This window comes from Ptychodera flava, chromosome 8 (genome assembly GCF_041260155.1).
Source record: "Ptychodera flava strain L36383 chromosome 8, AS_Pfla_20210202, whole genome shotgun sequence".
Taxonomy (NCBI): Eukaryota; Metazoa; Hemichordata; class Enteropneusta; family Ptychoderidae; genus Ptychodera; species Ptychodera flava.
In genome coordinates this window covers 5,721,246-5,745,893 of record NC_091935.1, presented here as the reverse complement: position 1 = coordinate 5,745,893, position 24,648 = coordinate 5,721,246, and the positions used below count along the sequence as shown (strand labels likewise).

Here is a 24,648-nt window from a genome sequence, read left to right as displayed (position 1 = left end):
TTTCACTATAGTCTTTATTGTTGAAATCATTTCACTATATTCTTTATTGTTGAAATCACCATAAATCGTTAGATTACAAAAACTCAATATGTTAAAATTTTAAGAAATTGTCCAGGTCATTACAACGCCAATTTCTGGAATAAAAACTAACTCCTATTCAGCCTCCTTATAAATGACAATTATATTGTTACCAAAAAGTGGCGTACAAATTCTTATAATATAACGCAAAATCTTCAAAATTAAAATTTGCTTAAATGTAAGACTTAGTGTATTGGAATGCTCCTAGCCCTACTACTATAACATATTTTTACAATTTATGTCTCATTATTACTCAAATATTTTTGAAAGTTGCAGGACATTTGGAGAAGCTACTTATACGAAGGTCAACTCATTCGTCTGACTTTTAAAATCTCTGTCACAATGGTTGATACAGTTGGCGATCATCGACTAAATATTGACTGAATATCAAATGCTATATTGATAATTAAACACATAGTTTAAGCATTTATCATAGTATATAAGTATAACATACACAGAAACAACATGTTTCGATTATATTGAGAAAAATGAAGAAAATTTACGCTTAACTAAAGAAGATGACAACTCAATAGTTTCTATAACGTGTCACTCATGAGTATCTCATTGTGATATGTAAACTGTAGCTGATATAATTCCCGGCACATCTAAGCCTACAAATGAATCAAATTGAATTTCAATAAAGAAAATTTAGATTTGGCCATTTTTTAGTTTTAAATATTAAGGTTGTCTTGACAATACACAAGTCTGTTTGACCGATGCTAACCTGGAAAAATCATTGCTTGTAGTTGTTACAGAGACTAAAAGATAATTAATTTTGGTTAAAATAAAAAAGGGTTGGCACTTAGTGGGCGTTCGAATTTGTCGCCACTTGATTTAAATTTTTCACATTATAATTTCATATTTTAAAATTGAACGTGGCCAGGTATGTTCTGTCAACTGCCCCTCACTGTATCAACATTTTAGACTACAGAGAGAAAACTTCCGCAAACAATATCTGCTTGACATCTTATTTCCTGCGGAAAGGCAGTTGATACAAAAATCGCTGAACACTGCTTGATAGGAACATTACGCGATACACTAGCTCAGGTGTGACTTTACATGTAGGAAGTGTTTTGAATCTTGAGTTTATCGGTGAATCTTATCAAAACGAATTCTCAATGGAGATGAGAAAATTACTGTTATTAGTTGTTTCATATCTTGGAATGTTGATCGAGTTAAAAGAAGGCCGTGGACCGCGAGTTCGCGTCTTTGATAAGAGCCATAGTCTTTGTCCCACATTGTTGATGCTATTTCTCTTGTAATTTGTCTCATAATTTCATTTGATTAAGTTCATTCAGCCACAGGATGTTTAAGTAATGATTTATACAGGACAACGTCACAGGATATAAGTAATGACTTCCAGTTCTGCCAGGTGACAGTTGCTGGGGCGGGGTCGGAGGAGGAGGAGGAGGAGGGGAGAGAGGCGGCAACTTCACAAATCGAAACTAAACTATTTTAATGTTTGTGAGGAACTGGTGTAAAGCTTTCCTTGGGAATCTATAATGAAGTAACGCATTTTGACCACCCTTCCTGGGCCTACAGAGGCAACTAGCTATTTAATGTCATGTGATTGAACGAGGTAGAAATAACTTTGATATAATGGACAAATGAAAAGGACTTGTTAACCTCAAGTAATGAATCTTCATTCGGAGTTTTCATTGTGATCGGCAGCCGAAGGTTTGGTTGTCCGGTATCTGAAGATAGACGCTTAATCCCGTGTCGGTTCACTAGAGATCACGTTCTCACATTACAACTTGTGAAGATGTCTTGTCCTTTGAGGTACTGTGAAATTTAAATTGATTCAATTTGTTTCCCATTGTAAATAAATATACCACGGCACACAATATTAAAATATGATATTAGTGAGGGCTAATAATAAATAATTAGTAATTGACACATTATAAGAACTTCTGCAATTAGGGGTATAAACTTGAATGACATCATCAAAGTTGATGCAACTTGCTATGTATATTGATGATACAATGAACAAGCGGTAAATATTTCATATCAGGTCATGGTAATGAAATAAAACGAAAATTACAATAAGGGATATAAAACTTAAAGGTTTAAACCAAAAAACAACACAATACATAAATCTATTATACAAATATATTATAGTAATGAAAGAAATTTAGAAGCTACTCCGCATCAAATTCGATGGAATTAACCATAGGAAGGTACAGCTCATAACAACATCTGGGTTAACTGAAAGATATACTACATAAACAATTCGGAAATTTGCATATATAATTAACTTTCAATTTTTCTTACATATGTAAATTGGCTTCACGAAATTCGATTGACTTTGCTAGTGATATTTATCATTACAGGATATAGGAATACTGAAAGTGATTTTGCACAGTAGTTTCAGCTGGTCGCTAATTGCAAATTTGATGAAATCGTGGATTGTTGATACAATGTGAGAGCAAAGTGTCAATTTACAGACGTCGAATTGCATACTGAATAACACGCATTTCATTTCACATCTGGTTTAAGATGGTTTAGAGCAGCTTATGTTAAAGAAGAAACACAACATGATACTCAAATTAAGAAACATAATGTTTTAAAGAAAGATGACACCTTTAATACCAAATAAGGCCCTGACTGTCTAGTTTACCACAAAACCATGAACGTCTGAAAATTAAAGTGATAGGAACGGAATATATCACTTGAAGTGTCAACATTCCACGAAGTTTATCGTCTGAATGACTTGTTTGGGCTGTGTAAACCTTTGACCTCGATGATTGCTTCAATACTAGATATGAAGGCAGCGGAACAAGTGACGTGTCCTTTCGTCTTTATCGGGCATGATTCCTCACTACTCAGCATACTGATGGAAATAGCCCTAAAATCCGGAAACAGAGAATAGAGTGATTTGACAGTTGGACCGAAAAAAACTTGAAACTACAATATCACGATTTTCATAAAAATTGACAGTGTTAAATAAGTGGTAATAGCCACAACGCAACACTTGAAAATGCTAGTACATGTATACTGAACAGTTTACGAAGATGATTCTTATTAATTTACACGTTTCGGCTACGTTTAGCGACATCCATTGATTGCTGAGGACGAGGCTGGAACTATGACTTACTGGTACAATTGCATTCACAGTCTATTTCGGTACATTATGCACCTCAGCCTGTTCGTGGATAGGACTTAAGTTTGACGATTGCATTAATGTATGCGTTCAAGATTACAGAAAATGAACACCTGCTAAACAGTCTTTATTGTCTCATGGGATCATGATCGCCCATACAATTACAGAATAGTTAATGTGATTAAAGTGGCGTAAAAACTGTGAAACTGTTTATTAATAACCTACCCTTTCTGCATTAATGTATTGCGATAACTCTTCAACGATCGCGTTGGCCGAAGATCTCTCACTCGCTCGTGTATACCAGCAGCGACTCATCAACCTGAATATTTCATTGGAACAATCTGGGGATCTCGGTAACCTGTATCCTTGAAGTAAGTGTTCATGGAGGGTCTTTACATTGACGTAATCAGCGTTAGGGTACTTTGGAGGAGATCCTGTAAGATGGATTAAAGCTGACCTTACGGTTAAAGTGTTAACTCTCAGCTATTGACGGTTACATTTTCGTGCAAGCACAAGGCACATTGAAAGGCCAGAATATTACGCCCGACAATTTTTACGACAGAGGATTTCAGGCCATGATGTCTTGCATCTTGTCTCCTGGTAGAGTAAAATCGACGTACGTTCCGTAAGGTAAGGATTAAAGATAGCTATCGTCAACAAAATTCCCCTTTCTTTATATTTTTCTTATCAGGTTCAGAAGTTTCCGCTGAATATGAAAAGAATAAACGTCAATGATAATCGTACCTAAGTTCGCTATCTCCCACAGCAAGATTCCGTAAGACCATCTGTAAAGGAAATTGTCAAATGTTTATCTATCTATCTATCTATCTATCTATCTATCTATCTATCTATCTATCTATCTATCTATCTATCTATCTATCTATCTATCTATCTATCTATCTATCTATCTATCTATCTATCTATCTATCTATCTATCTATCTATCTATCTATCTATCTATCTATCTATCTATCTATCTATCTGAAACAATCACGATGCATAGACACAGACATAGACACACGTAATATTAATCTTTACGGCCCTGATACGGGTTTTGCGGACCGAGGTTGTACGACGGAAGGGCCCGAGCGTGCGAGGGCCCGTACGCCGTACGACCGAGGTCCGCAAAATCCGTATCTGGGCCGTAAAGGTTTTATCATATACCTTACTGAACGGTTGTGATATGTTTCAGTATTTATCAATAAAATTCTGTAAAAGTTATGGGCGTCATTTAAAAAAAAAATGAGCCACGCAACTTTGCGAATTAATATGTACGATGATATCATTTCAACATTTGTTCCGTTGTGGAACGCGTCGCGAGCTTCTTCTATGCGAACGTCAATGTCACTACAGAATGAGCAGTTGTTCCTGCTCATTAAAAATACACTTTCTCAGCAAAACATTGAGAGGAAACTATCAAGCACTTGTTTTAAACCAATTTCGATCAGAATAAGATTCGAACTGTCTACAATTTGCTTCAAAACTACGAGCGAAGCGCCGAGAGAAGGGTTCGAATCTCGCGCTGACGTGCTTTCGAATGGAATGTACGTGGATAGCAACGCGCATAGCAACGACAACGAAATAGTTCGAAAATGCGCGCACACTACCTTATTTGGGCAAAGTGTGCCTGGGCGTGATACGGCAAATTATTGCACACCTGTAAGAGCGCCTTTTCCCATAGGTTTACATGGGTACGTGAATCCAGGTATATGATAAGATATTATATATATATATATATATATATATATATATATATATATATATATATATATATATATATATATATATATATATATATATATATATGTATATATATATGTATGTATATATGTATGTATGTATGTATGTATGTATGTATGTATGTATGTTCGATACACAGCTACATGACATACAATTTGCATTTAAAACTTTCCCAAACTCTTATGACATATTGAACGTAAAGTTTGCAAATCATATACTTACATGTCGCTCTTGTACGTATAAATACCATCTTGCAGCGATTCGGGCGCCATCCACCTGGTCGGAAAACGACCTGGCCTCTGTTGGATTGCATGACAAATGCGACAGATTTATTTTACTAGACATAAGTGAAGTTTTCCTAATATTCTAAAAATTAAATTTCATCGAGTATCGACGTTCCACGGAGAATCAAAACTCGACATATTTGAAGCATACGATGAAATACCAATTGTGATAATGGAGAATGAAAACTGTATTGCCGACTATGATCGTTGGTTCTAAAACTCGAGATGTTGCGGATGAGGTGCTACACTTAAAAAAGAAGAAAATATAGATAATATAGTATTCACTCACTCCCTGATGACGATGATATTCCCCTGTCTGATAAACGTCTCTTGCAAATCCAAAGTCTCCAACTTTAGCAACATCCTCATGAGATATCAAAATATTACGAGCAGCAATATCTCGATGAACGATCTAAAATACCAATAAATTTTATGGAATGTCATTGGAAAAAGCATAATTGAATGATCCCTGTTTGGTTATGATTTCGATCAATCAAACAGATTTTACTAATCTCTGTCCGCTTATCTGTCTGTCTGTGTCACTAGGCTGTCGGACTGTCTTTTGTCTTTACACGTATTTTTCTTGTTCATGTTATTCTGTGTAGATGTTCTTGTCCTACTAAATAAAGTGACCAAAACACAATTAACTACCGTCTTGACGGTTTCAATTTAAAATATGACCTATGAAACCCGTTGGTAGATACCTTCATTTGTTCCATGTGTTCAAGAGCATGAGCAATTCCCAATGAATACTTAACGAATTGGCGATCATTGATGATGTTCACAACTCCAGTGATATTCAACTCCGTCAGAATGTTGAGGAGATCGCTGGCCATCAGTTCAGTCACAATGTACTTCTTGCCTAGTGTAAGACGATTCCCATTCAATGTGCATAAATAAAATGCCAAATGCTGCGAACTAAAGCTCAGTTTAGTAAATATAGAGCACAAGAGATGTCACAGCATTTTGGCAGAGATATGTAGGTTGCTACACTTTCTCTTAAAATGAGGTATTTCGTGTTGTCAACTCGAGAAAGCCGAGTATGATGCTTACAAGCAATCGCCAGACATAGTCATATCAAAAGGTAGTTATATGGGACTGGTTTGATCTAGTTGCCTTTAATCCATAGTACGATAGAACGAATATCATAGCTTTTCATGGTATTTGAAATAGCGCACAACTTTTTGGGAATGTAGATTTCGCTGTACAGAGTATTTTGCCGTTACAACTTGCAGCCATGAAAATTTTTCGGTGCGCCTCAAAACTTGGATCTATGTACCGGTTGCATTCACTTACTTGGTTCCATCACAACGCCAATAAGCTGAATGATGTTTTCATATCCTCGAAGATCATTCAATCTTTCGCATTCCTCCCTAAAAATGTACTGAGCTTCAACGTTGTTATCTGACGTTAATAAGAAAAGCATTGACCCAAGTCGTAACGTAGAACAAAACGAGACAAACAGATGATACCTTCTACGTCTGAGTCGACATTACCTCGCATTGATTACACCGTTTTGTGACCATTTGCTTTGTAATACATTGTACCTTCATGTCAGTATATTACCTTTTACGTTGTACGGCTTGGTGATTTTACCAGAGGTTGTTCGGCAATCGCACAATGACACAGCTATTCATTTACAATAATTAGTGCCCAATGGCAATGCTTGAATAGTTCTTGTTAGTTGCTGTTTGGTGCATTTTGTCTTAATTCTGTAAGTTGCCAAAAGACATGACATGGCAGATCACGCTTTGTTGTGGTCTGATAAAGACGTTCTGTTCGAATCAGTTTTCAAGCTAGCATTTTTAAAAATTCCCCTAATCTACACATTCTTGGTGTTTAGTATCATCACTGGTAGGCGGCTGAGACAAGTCAAAGGTAATAATACATCAACTGGTTGGACTAATTGGAAGAATTTTTATTCGCAAGGCTGACCCAGGGCCCTGCGAGATCAAATTGCTACCATTGCATTTGATGATGTTATATAATTCTGTATAGCCGTTGATTTCGATAAGATAAACCAAGACGGTTACAATACCTTTCATTATTTTGATCGCCACATCTTGCGCATTTTCGTCGTCATTGTAGAGTTTGCCGGATTTCACCTGTGAGAATTCACCTTGCCCAATCTGTTGTAACACCATCAAATTCTTTATATGCAGTTTTGGAATAGCCTCCTTTAAAAGAACGATCGTGACAACATAATTACTAACCATTACATGTTTAAAATCCTACGTGTTTTGTATATGGGGATCAGCTTTAGTTCGGCACAAGAGGGTAAAATGGTGACTTGATGCACGAATGAAGGTCCTATAAAACATTTCCATTCGTAGTCTCAGAGGGGCGCACGGTCATCGACTTAGAGACTCTAGGGCTAAGTTACAATTATCCACGCCACTGCAATGTCTTTTGTGGAGATTGCCAGAGTACCATTTTCTCGGGAAACTGTGAGTTTCTTTAGCGGAAGACTTGAATTTAATGGCCTTTCATGGATAAAACAATGCACTGTTAAAACACTGAACGTAAAATAACTAGAATGATTTTCGTAATCGTATTTTGGCACACAGTTGGGCACGAGTAACTTAATGAGTCGGCTCAAATCCCGGGCTCAATCACTAAAACGTTGCCATGTGTTTTTCTGTCTTGAAGTTTTCTTTCGCAGCATAATTGTCTGACAAGTCGGCTTAGTGTCGATGGAAGAAACTATTTTGTACTGTATCCATGACTGAAATGCAACTCGATTTCTAAACTCCATTTTTGCTGCAAAATTTCATCCAAGGGGAAAACTATATAATGATATATGGATTTTATTCTGTCATCGTGTCAAGCGACAGATTTTAGTTCGGCCTAATTCGACAGCAGCCCGAGCTGACACAATTTTATGAACTGAAAAAGCAAGTTCTAAATAAGGTCTTAGCTTGTGTGCAGTGAAATGTGGCCAACTAAAATATGTGTCAGGTAACCTGACCCACCATATTAATAACCCTGTTGTCCAAACCTATCTTTTCATTTTAAAACATCACGTATGATTTTGACGAATTTTGCTGAATTTTTTTTTAGGTCACACTGAAATAATGACAAAAAAATTACAAGTCATTGTAAATGACAGTCTCTGCTTGGTAGAAAAATATGAAAGCCATTGACGGAAAACATGGTGAAGTGAAACTGTACAAAGTACATCCGGAAAATGGTTGAGAAAGTATTAACCTCGTATTGATGTGTGTGTACGCTGCTGATGTACTAAGTACAAATGGAATTAGTTAAGCTAAATTTCTGTTAGTTTTGTACTAGATGGGGCTACATGTTATATGAGTGGGTATGAAGAAATGAGGGAAAAAAAGCCGCTTGGCAGCCATATTAGATTGTATCACCAAGAAGTGTGCCATGCATATGTAAGTCATAATGTATTATCCTTGTGCGAAGTTCAAATGAAATTGGTCGAGGCATATATGTTAGTAATTGCTTGGACAAAATCAGAACAAAATGGTTGACTTGTGACTTTTTGGCTCATATTGCTGAAAATATTAGACCTGCATATTTATGTCTTGGTCCATGTTGTACCGTCCTTGTAGCAAATTTGGAAAGAAGACAGTCATGCCATGTCTGTGTAATGGCTCGGAGACATGTAAAAATCTGACAAAATGTCCACCTTATGGCCATATTGGATCTTATAATAAAATAACTGATAAAATGTCCATCAAATCTGACAAAATGTCCACCCGGTGGCCGTATTGGATCTTACAATTAAATAATTCTATATGAAATAATTCTATGTGCATATGTAAACTTAAGTCACTGTGTATTGTCTTGTGCGAAGTTTAAAAGATCAGTAAGACATGTCTAAGTAATAGCTTTAGCCATGAAAAATTGAATGAAAATGGCCACCTGGTGGTCATTTGGAACTATTTAATAATAAATTGGCATGCATGTATATGCCATAGTGCATTATCCTTATGAGATGCCGAGTTTGAAAAAAATTGACCTGTGCATATCTACAATATCTTTGTGGACAGACGGACGTATGAATGGACAGACAAACGCACGGAGAGAATCTAATCTTTTAAGTCTTCCACTCCGGATATTGTCCCTGTGATAAATTGAAAAAATGGAGTCCTGGCATGTCATGTAAGTGCTCGAGAAATGAAAAACTCAGAACCAAATACCCAGATGCATATGTAAGTCATATTGTTTTTTCTTCGTGCTGAGTAGTTTGAAGAAGTCAATCAAAGCATGTCTGCCTAATGGCTTTGGACATGAAAATACGCACACAAAATGGCCACCTGGCGGACATAGTGGCTCGTATCAAAGAGCACATTGAGCTGCATATTATGTCATAGTGTATTATCCTTATACCGAGTTTAAAAGGAATAGGCTTGAGCATTTCAGAGATAAATGCTTGGATAGAATGAAACACACGCACACACATACGGAGCCCAATCTATAAGCCCCCGACTTAATCCGCGGGTACTAAAGCAAATTTCCCGACTGACCTACCCTATTTCTTGAGGGTTCGATAACGGGAACACACTTTGTTTTCTTACGCCTCATTACGAAAGTTTGGCGATTTTAAACTAATTTTTGAAATGAATGACTAAATGCAGCTCTAATAATGTAAAAATAGTGTTTGATTTTAGAGTATACATGTATGTGTGTTTGGTTGCAATGTGGGATTCGACATGACATCGTTCTGTGCTAATTGCAAGTTTCGATTAACCACTAACCAAGATTTTTCATGGAAGGGCACTTTTAGAGATTGACTTTCATGAAAGTCAAAATGCCGGTAATGTTCGATTTATGACATGGCATAATTAGAAACGCATATGGGCAAAGGAGTGAGTCGAGATAGAGCAATGACTGCACTAAGGGCGTTTCACTTTGTAGTAGCACTTACAGTTACTGTAGCAAATCAATTTCAAAAGGTAAATTCAAACTGTAAGTAATCGTGTCAAAGTTTTTATACCATATTCATACTTATGAACAAGAAATTTTCACGATTTCATTTAATCCGTGTTTTATCCTTTTACGAGCGGTTTTCCTAAGAAACTTGTTGATATTAAAGCACACAGTGAGTGCCAGAGTTTTTATTTTGTATTACAAGTCACGAGTTTATTTAAATGATTCAACAAAAGGCACTTTTCTGCTGAACCTAATGAGGCAAATTTCACCATACAGTAGAAATAACCCACTACGGCTTGTGTTAAGGTAATACATACCTCAAAAGTGAAAGACTTTTGCTAAGATGTTACACAATGAAAATTTCAAAGTTCTTCCACCAAATTAAGAATAAATATCATGGGTAACGTACTATATAAACAAATTATCTAACATTTCCCGATACTTGAAATTCAAAGCCACCGCTATCCCTATTATAACTCTATGTGGAAAATACGATTTTCAATTTTCGAAAAACTAAGACGGTGAAGTTTTCTTGTACCAAGAGTCTTTAAAATGAGTTCCCATACGCGGTAGACCACAAACGTATGGAAAAAATGAGCGTCCGAATGTCAGACCCCGACAAGCATTCGACCTTAAAAGTTTACATATGAAACGAAACTTACGGGTAGTGAAAGCACATCATCCAATGGCACATATAAAGGGTTGCGTGGGCGTTTCTTTCGATAGATGAGGTAAACTGCGATGCAAGCTGCGATGAAAAGGATACCAGCTGTGGTTGACAGCAAAGCGATCAACCAGCGTTTCGTCGAAGGAGTACCTGTAGTAACGATAAGGAAAATCAGCTAGTATGTGCTCGTTTGCATACTATCTAATGCTAGGACAGTAACAGCATAAGAACACTAACCCAAAGGTAAAGTCAACCATAAAATTTAAATAACAATTTGTCTGTGGTGTTACATACCAAGAACACTTATTTGAAATGAGCAGTTGTCTGTATTTCCTGAAGGGTCGGATGCGTTATACACAATGATATAATTTCCTGTTGATAGTCTCTCTCCAGGAGAGTGCGACGACGATAGTTTTAAGTGCTTTGAGTTATCGCTGACTGTTGGTAACGTCCAATTAACCACTGCATAGCCATTATTCTCTTCTGTGTAGAATTTCATATCCGGGGGGCATCTGATTTGTGGACTTTCGACATCTATGAGTGAAAAGTTGTAATTAACATGTTAAATACTGCAAACTTCCTCATTATCAGTACTATATATCATAAACGCGGCAAGACTTAAGATGAACAAGGTAAATTAGTAGTGAATTCACAAGCCAATCCCGACCGACCTACAATCTAACCTACCTTGACGATAGCTACCAATCCACTCGCATGTTAAGGGGTCATAGTCTTTTTAGGAGCCAAATGTACAAACGTAAAACTGTGTATCAAATCAGCAAACCAAACTAATCGCCAATTAATGTAACGTAATCTTTCGCCGAATTAACATAGTAAAAGTAAATTGATACGTTACTGAAAATCGAGGGCAGCTTACATTAAAGTCCAGCTAAAACCTGTGATACAAAGTTGAGATGAATATTTTGTCCTTACCTATCACTCTCACTGAAAACGAGCAGTAAACGTGATTTACTCCATCTGAAACATTGAATACAACAGCAGTTTTTCCAATATAAAACACATCGCCAGAAATGTAGTTTGATATAATGGAGGGTGGTCCGGCATTGTCTGTCACATTTGGAACATTCCAGCTTACGATAGCAGTACCATCTGACCCACTTTGCACTGTAATATTATCAGGACAGTCATGTATTTCAGGCTCTTGAATATCTGCAGAAATACAATAACAGTTCAGCATATGAACATGGGTATTGAAACTACGCATTAATCTGGAACGGTGCAATTTTATTCTTCAAAAATTGGGTAAAAAGGTACAGACAGATATGTGTATATATATATATATATATATATATATATTATATATATATATATATATATATATATATATATATATATATATATATATATATATATATATATATATATATATATATATATATATATATATATTTATCACATGAACTGGCCCGTATCTCCACCTGTGTGACGTACACCAGCACAGATAAGAAATCCATATTACCGCTGTTGTACGTCATCAACCGGAACTTTTTTTCTGCAATGGTACCGTTCGTACATGCACGTTGCCACACAGACCGATTTGTCGTGATCGATGCCGTGCTCTCATGACATTTTGACAAAAAGGTGACCCGATAAATCAAGATATGGAAATATAGAAGGCATGTCCAACGACAAGCTTTAGCTATTCCAAAGAATCGAATGAGGATACCATCGATCGTTATAATGGCTCAGCAACGTCACGGCTCAAGTCGTAAGGCTCAAAGTGGACGTCGTCGAACCTGGTGATCACCAAGCGACGTCGTACCTGGCGATCGAGGTTGGCGATAAACCCGAAATATACACCTCAACGAAAGTTCAACTTAATAAATGAGTACCGTATAATCTTCGGGAAAGCGACATAGAAGGCACAAGCATAAAGTAATTTTACGAACAACGATAAACTTCCTTCATCACCCAAATTATTCCGTCGTTTCACGATCGGAATCAAACCTGCAGCGCAAGGATAATAGTGAAAACATATAAGCTGTCGACCTACAGTGCAGCGCCGTAGAATCCGATGTATTTCGAAAGTTGACTAGGACAACACTCACAACAGAACAGAGTTCCCGTCAAGTAACAAAATTGGGATGTACCTACGGGCGATATGTGTGTCGCACCAAACATCAAAATCCGTAAGACGAAAAATTGACGACCGAGATGGCCACCGGCGAAGACCGGTGACGGCAGTGCCCACTACAACTTACAAGCGTACACTCTGTGTGTGTCATCGATCTGAAACTTTCGGGCTCGCCTAAGGTCGTAAACTTGTGATATTTTAATATCCACAGCATCTCTAAGAATGGTAACTACTGTTTCGATCGTGTCGTTGCATTAGTTTCATAAATATAATTGTAAATATTCTAAATAACTCAAAATACTATGGTTATCCGTCGCTAGCGCGGTGAAAGTCATGTCCGCCGATGGTAGACTTGCCCTGGCAGAGGTCCAGCGCGAGACAATGATTGACATGCGCATGTGACCGAATCCGTATGTCTGATTGGTGGAGATACCATTTCATGTATCAAAAGTTCAGCTTAATCGGATTTATGAATGAAAGTGTGCCTGTAAACATTCGCACATCTCCTGGGTGACGGACCGCTTTACCCAATAAATGAAAGTAATCCGCGTAAGGAAAAACACAAAATCGCAATAAAAACCATGCAATTTGTTACAATAATTTTGATCCATCCACATCAAAGAAAAAAAAGAAGACTGTTCATGTGATAAATATATAATCCCATGGAATTTTTCTCTGTTTGACGTCATCGTATACGAGTGTTTTTCGAGGAGCCGCACAACTTCTCGCCTTCGGCTCGAAGTTGTACGGCTCCGCGAAAAACACTCGTATACGATGACGTCAAACAGAGAATAATACCATGGGATATATATATATATATATATATATATATATATATATATATATATATATATATATATATATATGTGTGTGTGTGTGTGTGTGTGTATATGTATATGTTATATATATATGATTAATTTTCGTATGAGATATCATTAACATATGTATTGCGGTTCTTCTTGAAAGGCAAGTTTTTATTGTAGTGATATGTTATAATGCTTAAATCACGTGATCTATATGAGTATTATCACGATATACGTACCGAGGTGGCATTCCTTTCCACCCCATCCTTCTTTACAGACACATCCCTTGTTCTGTAGGCAGCTTACAGCATTGATGCAGTCGCAAAAACGATCACAGTTTTCACCCCACATATTTGATTTGCAGCCTGGTGAGATTGAATAATGTTGTATAGCACTACTGGTGAATTCTGATCAACACTAGCCGTAAACGTTTAAAATTAAAAAAAGCCTTTTTCCCAACAGGACACCATTCATTTTAATATTGAAATTTAGTGGTAGCTTTTGTCTGACAACACTATGCTTCCTGCAGGGTCCTTGATCCTGTGTTTGCGAAACAAGGCCATTGGGCCGACGAGACTCAAGTTCTCTAACGACAGCTAAACCTATTTCATGACTTCGGTCTAAATGTGCGCTCTAAATTAATATTGCTAGTGTTATACCCTCTGATAATGAATTTTAATATTATTTTGTTAGTACAACTGTTACGATTTCACCTTGGCTTTTGATATCAAAATGCACAACCTTGACAATTTGTGTAAGCTTACATCTGGTTAGCGGCCTCAATTATCCAAACTTAAGTTGGTCAGTCGTAATCAACTATATAAAGAGACTTTAATACAAAAGCGTGAATGAAGCGGTAAAAGTATTTTAACCTGTATGCTCAAATAAAATGCTTTGAGTATGTTGCATAAATTATAATTTTCTACCTTCTACCCGAAGTGTGAAATCATTGGACTCTGCAGGATCTCCAACGCCATATGCTATACACTTGTACACGCCGGAATCTTCCCTGGTGAGATTTCTTATTGAAAGCCCATACAGACTAAGATTAAAAAAAAATAAATCAAAACATTGCAGGCTTTGAGTGAATATGACTTTGTTCTGGAGTATTGAATGAAGAATATGTCAACACTGAAATGATTGTGAGAGTATTTTCAGTCTACTATTGTATTTCTTTTCTGTTTCTGAATGTTAAAAAATGACCACACAGTGCCTTGACACTTTAACATAACTTATAGGAGATACAGCTGGAAATGGCAAAGTTGCGTTACTCTATCAGTGAAGACAGAGTTTGGTTCAGATAGTGGGCAGGAATTAATGGTAATCGGGATGTTTCATAGGAGTTGAAGCAAATTGACGTCATGACATTGATTTTGCAATTTACAAAAAGAAATTTGCTGACAACACCATTTGTATATTTCCTGGTTAAGAGAACGTTCGTTCTATTATCATGACCAAGGATTTGCGGCATGCTAGTGTGTGACATATATTGTTAAGGAAGGCTGCATTCACAAATACTGGAGAGGCGTAAGGACTGCAGGAATTTAGGGGGATTTTCAAATTCAGGGTTAATAGAAGGGGACCTTGGGGTTTTCGCGCTGGGTGTAAATGGGATCTGAAAATATTTGGTTCCCTGGATTTTTACATTTTAGATTGCATAGCTTGGTAAGTAATTCAATATGAAAATGAATCACATTTATATTTAGTCCAAGAGTTGTAATGTTAGTAATAATTATAAACAATATCTGGTACCATTTTATCGCATTTCATGATTGTTATTTCGAAAAAATCTAGTTCAGTATGAATGCAATTGAATTTTCAGAAGAACAGCAACATGTAGACCTTGTCATGGGGCAGAAGCTGCTACTGTTGATATTTTGTCAATATCTATGGCATGCAATGTATCAAATACATTTTCTTGATGTCTCTTGCTGAATCACACGATATTAAGTTTGTCAAGAAAGCATGTATATTTAAACACTACTGTTATTGATAATTGAATATGATTACACACTGAATTTCATTTGTCATATAAGGCAAATGCATAGTTCACATACACGGGCTGTGTTGGCAAGCTGAATACTGGTCACCTCAACACGCCATAGAGAGTAGAACGAAAACTCAGTTGATAAATGACAGAACATTGTTAAAATTATCAAAGTTAATACAACTACTGCCTACGGGCAGTGTCACTGCATACCGGCAGTGACAGTGACCGAAATAGCTGTGACTTTCCTATACTTGAAGAACTCCAAGGTTGAGACATACGATGCTCATAGCAGTGACATATATACACAAGATAAGGCTGCAAGAGCAACACATAAAAGACCAGGAGACTGGACATTATCAATCAACAATGGCCAAAAGGAAAAATAGGCGTTTCAATTCACAAAAATGGTGTTGACTATGTTATACACAAAAAAGTGCATCTTCTTTTATATTGGCACAATTCACTTCTATTCCTATATGGCTGCCTGAAGATATGTTAAACTTGATGTATTTTCTTAACATTGTATTGTGTCTAAACATCATGTTGAATTGCTTTAAGTTTGTTTACACAGCCTGAGTATGAATATGCAGCACTCTTATCGTATATTTACATTCAACATTCAACATTCATTACGCCTAGACTGAAATGTAACTTACAGCAATGTCAGTGTACATTACACATATGCAGATTGTGTATATAAGCTAATACTGAAAATGATAAGATGCAAAACATGAGAGTGGAGTTGATACAAGAAGAAAAAATACTGATGAAGTATCAACATTATATTTGTATTATTGCCTGCTTAAGAATGTAGCCAGAAATTAACAATTTGCATGTTACTCTCTCATAATCGTCATTCCGAATGCTCTTAAAATTAACTCAGCCAGATTTTTATTAGCTAAAGTCAGCTGACACTAAATTCCAGAAGTGCACTGATGCATTTAAAAATGAATCAATAAGAACTTGCCTTAGGAATAATGTAGCCAAGTGAACAATAACGTGTCAAATCAACAGATGACTTATCAAATCAACTAAAACTGTATCAAATCAAAGAATAACGTAGCCAAGTCAGAGAATATAGATTCAAATCAACTGATAATGAATCAGTCAACCAATAGAGTATCAATCAACCGATAAAGTATTAATCAATGGAAACTACCAGAATATAAATGAGTGTTGTATTTTCATAATCATTCCTTTATTATCACCTTCTGAGTTACATGTACTTGGATTCTACTGTTTTCATGATATTACCCTGACATGATCAATCGAATAAGTATTCCTGCAGTATTAATTCAAGGTACAACACACACATGTTGTGTCACCCCTATTGGTAACAATCAACCCCATTAGTAACACTAACCCAGTTTTTAACAAACCTTAACGCTATTTGTAACCACGAACAAAATTTGTAACAAATCATTACCCTATATGTAACACAAACCTAATTTGTAACAAAACAACCCTATTTGTAACAATAACATAATTAATAATAAAATATTATCCGTTTTTCTTAAAATCGTTGATGAAATTTGATATTTGTATTTTAAGGAGCAATTTGTTCTGTTTTTCCTTGTCGAAGCTAATTAATTTGGGAACTGCTTGTCAGATTGTTTTGAATTTCGTTGTGAAGGTTCCCAGGAATAATATTCGTAAGATATATTGTAATCAAGTTGTGCAGATATATTACAAATTTAATGTTTGGGACAATTTTCACCAATTACGGTCAAAAAATGTGAAAAATGTTCTTTTTTGACACAAGTCACACAACCTAATTTTTACAAACCATTTATCCTATTTGTAACATTACGCCAATTTGTAACAAACCTTAACCTTATTTGTGACATTACATCAATTTGTAACAAAAGTTAACCCTCTTTGTAACACTAACGCAATTTGTGTCACAACTAACCCTTATTATGACAATAACCTAATTTGTGAAAAACGTGGCCATATTTGTTTAAACTTTGATGAAATTTGCATATTTGTGTTTTGGGGCAATTTTCCTGTTTTGTCCTTGTCGAAACACTTTTTTCGGAAACTGCTTGTCAGATTGTTGTGAATTTCGGTATGAAGGTTCCTAGGGATAATAGTCATAAGGTGTATAGAAGTCAAGTTGTGCAGATATATGAACAATTGAATTTTTTGGGCAATTTTCACCACTTTCGATCAAAAATTCAAAATCTGCTTTTCTGACACAAGTGACCCAATTTGTAACAAAAGTTAACCCTATTTGTAACGCTAAGCCAATTTTGTAGCGAACCTTAACTGTATTTGTAACAATACCTTTTTTGTAAGAAAAATAAACCCTATTTGTGACAATTACTCTATTTGTAGCAAAACTTAACCGTATTTGAAATAAAAGGGGCCAGCATGCTTAGAAATTTTCCTTAATAGAAAGGGGTATTTATGATATCAGTAAGATATACTAAAATTGCAAGATTATTTTTGAGCAATTTTTGCCATTTTTCGGTTTTTATAAAAATGTCAAAATTCTTCTCCTCATAAACTAATCATGTCATTGTTTTGAAATTTTGTATTCAGCTTTCTAGCGATGACCTTGGTCTTATTTGTTTAAATTTTGATGAAATTGGCTCAAATTGTATGTGAATGTGTTTCCTTATTACGCACACATGACTTTTTGAAAGTGTATAATAAAATAATGTCGATGCGGAACCTCAAAAGTTATGAAAAATGTCAGAAATAACTCCATTACTATTTGCAAAAAAGACAACTTTATGTTTGACCTCTACATAGGGTGAATCACTAAAATTGTTACCTATGACAAATAAACCAATTCATAGCCCTTGAGAAATAATTCCTTCACAGAATCATAATTTGAAGCCTTCTCTACTGACAACTGAATGTAAATTTCTCTGGCTTTACCCACCAAAGCACTCTGTAAAAGCATAGACCAGGACTCCTTAGGCCAATTCAGACTCTGAGCAATTTTCTCAAAATGAAGGAAATATTTATCAACATCCTTTTCTTGGAAAGGGGGAACTAACCTGAAATGCTTAGTGATGTCAAAATTGTCTGAAGGGAAGACTTTTCCTGACTTTCAAAGCTCATTTTTAACTGTAGTCGATGTTCTTCTAATTCTCTTTCCTTTTCTCTCTGTCTTTCTTCCATTTGTATTTCTTTTTCTTTCATTTGTAATTCGTTTTCTTTTTCTAATGCCAATTTTTTAAGCTCCCAATCTGCCTGTATTTCTAATTCTAATTTTCTGAGTTCAAAGATAGACTCGGGCTCATAATCTTTCAAGGTTGATTCCTCAAATTGAACTAAATTAACTAAATTTTTTGCACTATTATACTGTATTTCCCTCTTGTGCATAGATCTTTTCGACCCATACTTTAAGAAAATTGGCCACTGCTATAATGTTGTCTTTTCTAAGGGAATCAAATGTGTCCTGATCAAGGTCATCCATAAATTCGTCTGGCTTGAATTCCGCCATGATTGAATTTCGCTGAGTTCACAGTATACAGTAGTTTTGAAAAGGATGGCAAAATGTTGTCAAACGGCTCAAAATATTCGTATCCCGGACGAGCCCCCAATTTTATTACGTGCAGAGAAAACGAACAAAAGGGTGAACTCAGCAGTTTCCGTTTAAACAAAATTTATTACGAAAATAAAACTAATTGCTAAGTCAGGGATAGAGTACAAGCTTTAAAAGTGTACAGACTACTTATCGCAGCTGGGACGGCAAAGCTCCAGTCTCAGAGTTGTAACAGTCTGTCAGATGAATGAACAGTCCTTTGGCTTGCACAAAGTCCACAGTATAAATCCAGCGTTGGCAGTGAAGGTCTTGAAAAGTCTTGAGAATGACTACTGCTGGAGTTTCCAAAGACTTGAAGTAACACACAAGAGACACAATCCCAAAAGTCTGACTGGAAGCTGTGCACGTCCCTTTTTATACACATGTGCTTACATAAGGGCATATAAGAACAATCTAGAACTTTTATTGACATGCTAATTACTGTTCTAAAATTATCTCTCTTACACAGCTAACTAAATTTCCAGAACATTCCAAACATGACTAATTGAATTCAAGGTTGTGAGGTCATTAAGGGCAGTGACCTTGAGAATGTTCTAGACTAATTGAACTCAGGTCATGATGAGTGTGGGGGAAATGACCTACATAACAGCTGGGTGACCCGTTTGTTGTGTGATTTTTTATACTGTCCATGTTCTGCATGCAATTGCCCACTCCAGGGGGCTTGCAAGTCTAAATCCATAATCTATAAAGCTACTGTTACAAGCGATGCCAATGAGGCGAAACATTACATCGGTCTAACTGACAACACATTTAAAACACTCTATGCAAATCATGTCCAATCTTTCCGAAGTAAGCCATACGCCAACAGCACAGAATTGTCAAAATATGTCTGTCACTTGAAATCTCAGGACAAACCATTTAATATATCATGGCCAATCCTATCAAAAGCAAGCAGTTACTCAAATTGTCAGAGAAATGCAACCTTGTCTTACAGAGAAGCTATTCATAATCAATGCAGATAAATCTAGCCTTTTAAACAAGCGTTCCGAGTTGGTCTCCAAGTGCCGACACGAAAACAAATTTCACTCGTCGAATTTCAATCCAACCCACAACACCGAATGGTTTGACCCAACCTGATACTTATATGTAAGCACTTGAAGCAAATTTCACACAATAAAATCTACCTATCTGATGTATGCGTGAAACTCGGGTAATAGGTACCAAACATACTTGATGTGTTCTCATATTAATTTTATATATATATATATATATATATATATATATATATATATATATATATATATATATATATATATATTATATATATATATATATATATATATAATTAAATGACTGTCTCACCTGTCAAACACCAATACCTGCGATAAAATCCTAACTGGGTGCACTTCTACGATTGTTTCGTTGAGCTTCCACACAACATTATCAACCATTAGATTTGTGACTGAACAAAACAATTGTATGTCTGAATTTATAGGTATCGGATCTTTCACTCTTGCTGGTAAATCTATTGTTGCGAAGCCTTTATTGCTGAACAGAAAGTAAAATAAATATTATATATTTATATATACATATGAAATACATGAATAAATTTAAACATTCGATCGATTAATAGACTAATAATTGGTTTTGAGGCCTTTCCGCCCCATCGACTATCTTAAATGTTGACAGGCTATTCAATGTACTAACACATGTAAGTCATCGACATTATGTAATGTATGGTCATTTGTTTTGAAAATTGCTATGTATTAATTGATATTCACGCTATTATGAGACACTGTAAAATTATTTTCAAAACATAAGCGTCCAGTGAATGATCCGCAAATTATTTCCTTTTCACATATATTAAGATATTCGTGTGTCATTTGCAAATCTAAGTATAGACTCTCGTCGATATTAATTGGCTGATAATATTGACATTATACACTTACGTATGTCACAGGCAGGACCCTGCCAGCCGTCCTGACACTGACAAGCACCATTCCACAAATGACAGGAAGCTCCATTCTTGCAATCGCATTTATATTGGCATCTACTTCCATACCTTCTTCGTGGACAGCCTCATAATAAAAAATTCACACACTCCAGAAAAAAGTTCGAAATATAAAAGTTTCGCGACAATGAATACGGTAAAACTATTAGAGATAAGTAACCGTGTTTTCTGTTTAAGATGAAATCATCGAACTGCTTGAAAAATCGAATGTCCTTTGATACAAAATTTTAGAATAGAAGAGGTTACGAAGTATTTTTCTCGTTGTTCTGTAAAGTTACATTCGAAAGGACGCTTAAAATCTTTCAAATGGCACCAAAAAGCTGAAATAAAATTTACCGATTTTATCATCTAACTTGAATTTAATGTATGAGTAACGGCTATAGATGTCATTGAATTTGACCATTTCGACAAACTGTTAACTCTTTTCCGATAAATGAACAACAGAGGCAGCATTCATCTAATTGTCAGGTAGCGTGGTTGTGATGCCAGTAGTTATGGTAGGCTTTTGTTACACACACTCTGTGGCATGAAATGTCGGGTGGTAGAGACAGCAACAGGCACATAAATATACTCTAAGTCGGCGTACTTTATTAGCTTAGTAACGTACAAGTTACACGGTAAAATTATATGTCTTACACTAATCGAACGATAATCTTGCGTCGGTCACGGTAGAACGTCGTCTCGGGCGTCTCAACAGGTTTTACCTCTAGTACACTAAAATGCACAGTTTATATTGAGTGAGGATCTGGCTTTGTCATGACTTTGGTATGCGTCTATAATTAACTAAAGACAGTCGGCAGAAGTGAAAGACAGGAAGGTCGCTCCCATCAGTACATCTGTCAACATAGCGTCCGGCAAATGCCAATGACTTAAGAAGATGTCAAAACAATAAATTCACTAAAAGCGGATGAACGCTTACATCAAAAGATCACGAAAATAAACAAGGGGGATTATCCTCGCAATGCCCCACGTGCAGAAGAGGTGACTATAGGTCAGAGTCATTGTCAGTGGTAAAAGCTAAATTAAAGTGACAAAATACTAAACGATCGAAGGGCGATGTCACATAATGAACATCATTATTTAAGACAAGTTTTGACGTTTTGAACTTGTTCTTGGCTGTCGATGTTCAATCGTTATAATTAGAACTGCTGTTAAGTTGTCGATGGTAGAATAAGAAGTTCTAGCATAAGTCTTTTTTGTTACCTTTAAATGTTATAGTTGTCTACATCTCCCAATTGAAGTTTTGATACTTACCTATGACGACCAGTTCAGTAGGTGTGTACAATCCGTACAATAATTTCCCACTGTCCTTCTCGAAGACCTCAACATCGAACCTTGTCGAACCATGTGTGTTTATTCCCCATAGTACGGAGCGAATTGGATAACGTTCTGTTTTGTTATATTCATGGCCAAGGTACTCAAACCCGGGGTCATCATCCTGAAAATATGAAAAATTACTTAAGAGAGAGACATAGCTATGCAACATACACAAGTCTTCTTTTCGTTTGACAAATGCGTCTCAAAAAGAAGAATTTAATTAAGAATCCATTTTGCTTTGCAGAGATCAACAAGTCTACATTTTACGTATCATTAGAAAGGTTTCAAGCAATTTTAGTCACCAACTCAGGATGTGTTATCATTAGCATCAGATTACAGTGAGCGTTGCTCATGCGGTCTTTAACACTCAAAGATCATGTTTATGTACTCATAAGATACAAATTACAGTTCTTACAATTCTTAGATGTAACATGTTCTGCTGTTACAGTAAACTATTTCTTCCCTGCTTCTGAAACGAGATCTATTTTTGAATGTAATTTTAGTTTGGAATGCCATTCCCTGACAGAATCAGAAACGGCTACATATAAATTAGCATGAAGGAGTTTGGAATGTAGTTTCCCCGGCAGAACCAGTAACGAGTACAAGTAAATTAGCATAAAGGAGACTGCACTATCTCTATGCTTTGAAGATTTTCAGTACTTTTCTGAGGCAATGTTCTACATGAATGATTATCACATGCATCAGCCAAGTGTGTCGTTTCTGAACAGAAAATACCGGGTTTTATTGTCTGGTCGTTGTACATCATGACAACCCGCGTCTATGTCATCAGTTTTTAGTGCGTCGGAACTTTTTTTTGCGTCGATCTTCGATGTGCTTGTCAATGTAAACAAATAACATGGCGACTCCGTCCTGGCGTATTTCTCCTACGATCAAAATTATCTGACAAGAAAATTCATTAAAATTGTCATAATTTTTTAGAGTATGACAAAATTAAAATACATCCACTTCGCAAATTTTTGGTCGCTCTGTTTTAGTTTTGTTTTCATAATTGGTGTTCGTATCCGTATGGACCACACCGCCGACTGAACTTTCGACGCACAGAGTACTGCAACAAAAGGAGCCGCTCATCAACTCGGTACGCTGAGCCTTAAAAAGTCGTGTAATGAAATAGATATTTTCATAGACTACGGCAACAAGCGTAAGAGTATAAGCTTGTATATTCTGAAGGAATTACGTTAATAATTTTCGAAAACAATGAACCGGAACTTGCTGATTGCCACCAGGGTACAGTCGGCCGGGCGCGACAGTATACAGTGTTCACGCCGAGATTCAGTCGATTTTCGTTCTCGAAAAATAACGTAACTTTGTCAGAGTTAAATTTCTAGCCCTATGCAGTCTTTGAAATCGGGTACAACTTCGCAGAAGGTAAGTGCACTGCAAATTCTTCCGGCTTGAAATATAACCACTTGGTTTGTATGTGGCTTGCGGGTGAACCAGTGTGTATGTGTTTGAAATATTTCGGTTTGCCCGAAATCCACTAAGATTTTTGTGGTTTGAAGTCACGCCAACACACAGAGTATAAATGGCGTGTATTCATACCAATACATTGGTGGCTTATTATCAAGCCCGTCATGGCATAAATTTAAGCCGAATGGCTTCTTTTTAAGCCCGTCACAATATAATTTTATTGGTTTAAATTTGAGCCACTGGCATCGTTGGTTTGTTAATATACTGACAAATTCACTGGCTCATCTTTAAGCCAACCACAAGTGGCAACTTTGTGAGCATGGTTTAAGTTTAAACCATTCAAGCACTTGGAATTAATCGGCCTGTTTTCAAGCCATTGTCATGACAGTCACTGGTTAATGTCTAAACCAGAATTGTACATCACGTCACTACATTGATAACAGCGAGGACAGTGCGCATCCATGCCTGCATTCAGTGCGACAGATTGATTAGCTTTAATTTTGTAGTACGATACAATTTTGTGAAGTTTTCAATTGAACAGAAGACATGGACTTGCTTCAAGTATGTAGGCATATAAATATCAAAACAATAAATTGAAGGAGTTAACTGACAATACTGAAATAGCGTTGATCGCAAATGACGTCATTTTTCTTTCATTAACATGCAAAAATAATGTAGGGCCTATACGTCGGATTGTCCGCATTTTCCGAGAGAACAACGAAAGTAAAAACCACAATAATT

At 36.2% G+C, this 24,648-nt stretch overlaps 1 protein-coding gene across 1 annotated transcript in view; it reads right to left on the bottom strand.

Moving 5' to 3' along the window:
- LOC139138278 (fibroblast growth factor receptor 1-like) overlaps window positions 1-24,648 on the bottom strand; it is a 107,478-nt gene continuing 82,830 nt past the window's right edge. Inside the window, exons 9-24 of the mRNA XM_070706586.1 lie at window positions 22,417-22,600; window positions 21,101-21,229; window positions 20,514-20,699; window positions 14,589-14,704; window positions 13,902-14,027; window positions 11,698-11,934; window positions 11,059-11,298; window positions 10,760-10,914; window positions 7,240-7,378; window positions 6,498-6,605; window positions 5,906-6,063; window positions 5,491-5,613; window positions 5,140-5,216; window positions 3,923-3,963; window positions 3,404-3,612; window positions 1-2,923 (exon numbers count right to left, since the gene is read on the bottom strand). Of these exons, the coding sequence (XP_070562687.1) occupies window positions 2,897-2,923; window positions 3,404-3,612; window positions 3,923-3,963; window positions 5,140-5,216; window positions 5,491-5,613; window positions 5,906-6,063; window positions 6,498-6,605; window positions 7,240-7,378; window positions 10,760-10,914; window positions 11,059-11,298; window positions 11,698-11,934; window positions 13,902-14,027; window positions 14,589-14,704; window positions 20,514-20,602 (1,845 nt within the window). The 5' untranslated portion in view covers window positions 20,603-20,699; window positions 21,101-21,229; window positions 22,417-22,600 and the 3' untranslated portion in view covers window positions 1-2,896. The remainder of the gene's footprint in view (window positions 2,924-3,403; window positions 3,613-3,922; window positions 3,964-5,139; window positions 5,217-5,490; window positions 5,614-5,905; window positions 6,064-6,497; window positions 6,606-7,239; window positions 7,379-10,759; window positions 10,915-11,058; window positions 11,299-11,697; window positions 11,935-13,901; window positions 14,028-14,588; window positions 14,705-20,513; window positions 20,700-21,100; window positions 21,230-22,416; window positions 22,601-24,648) is intronic.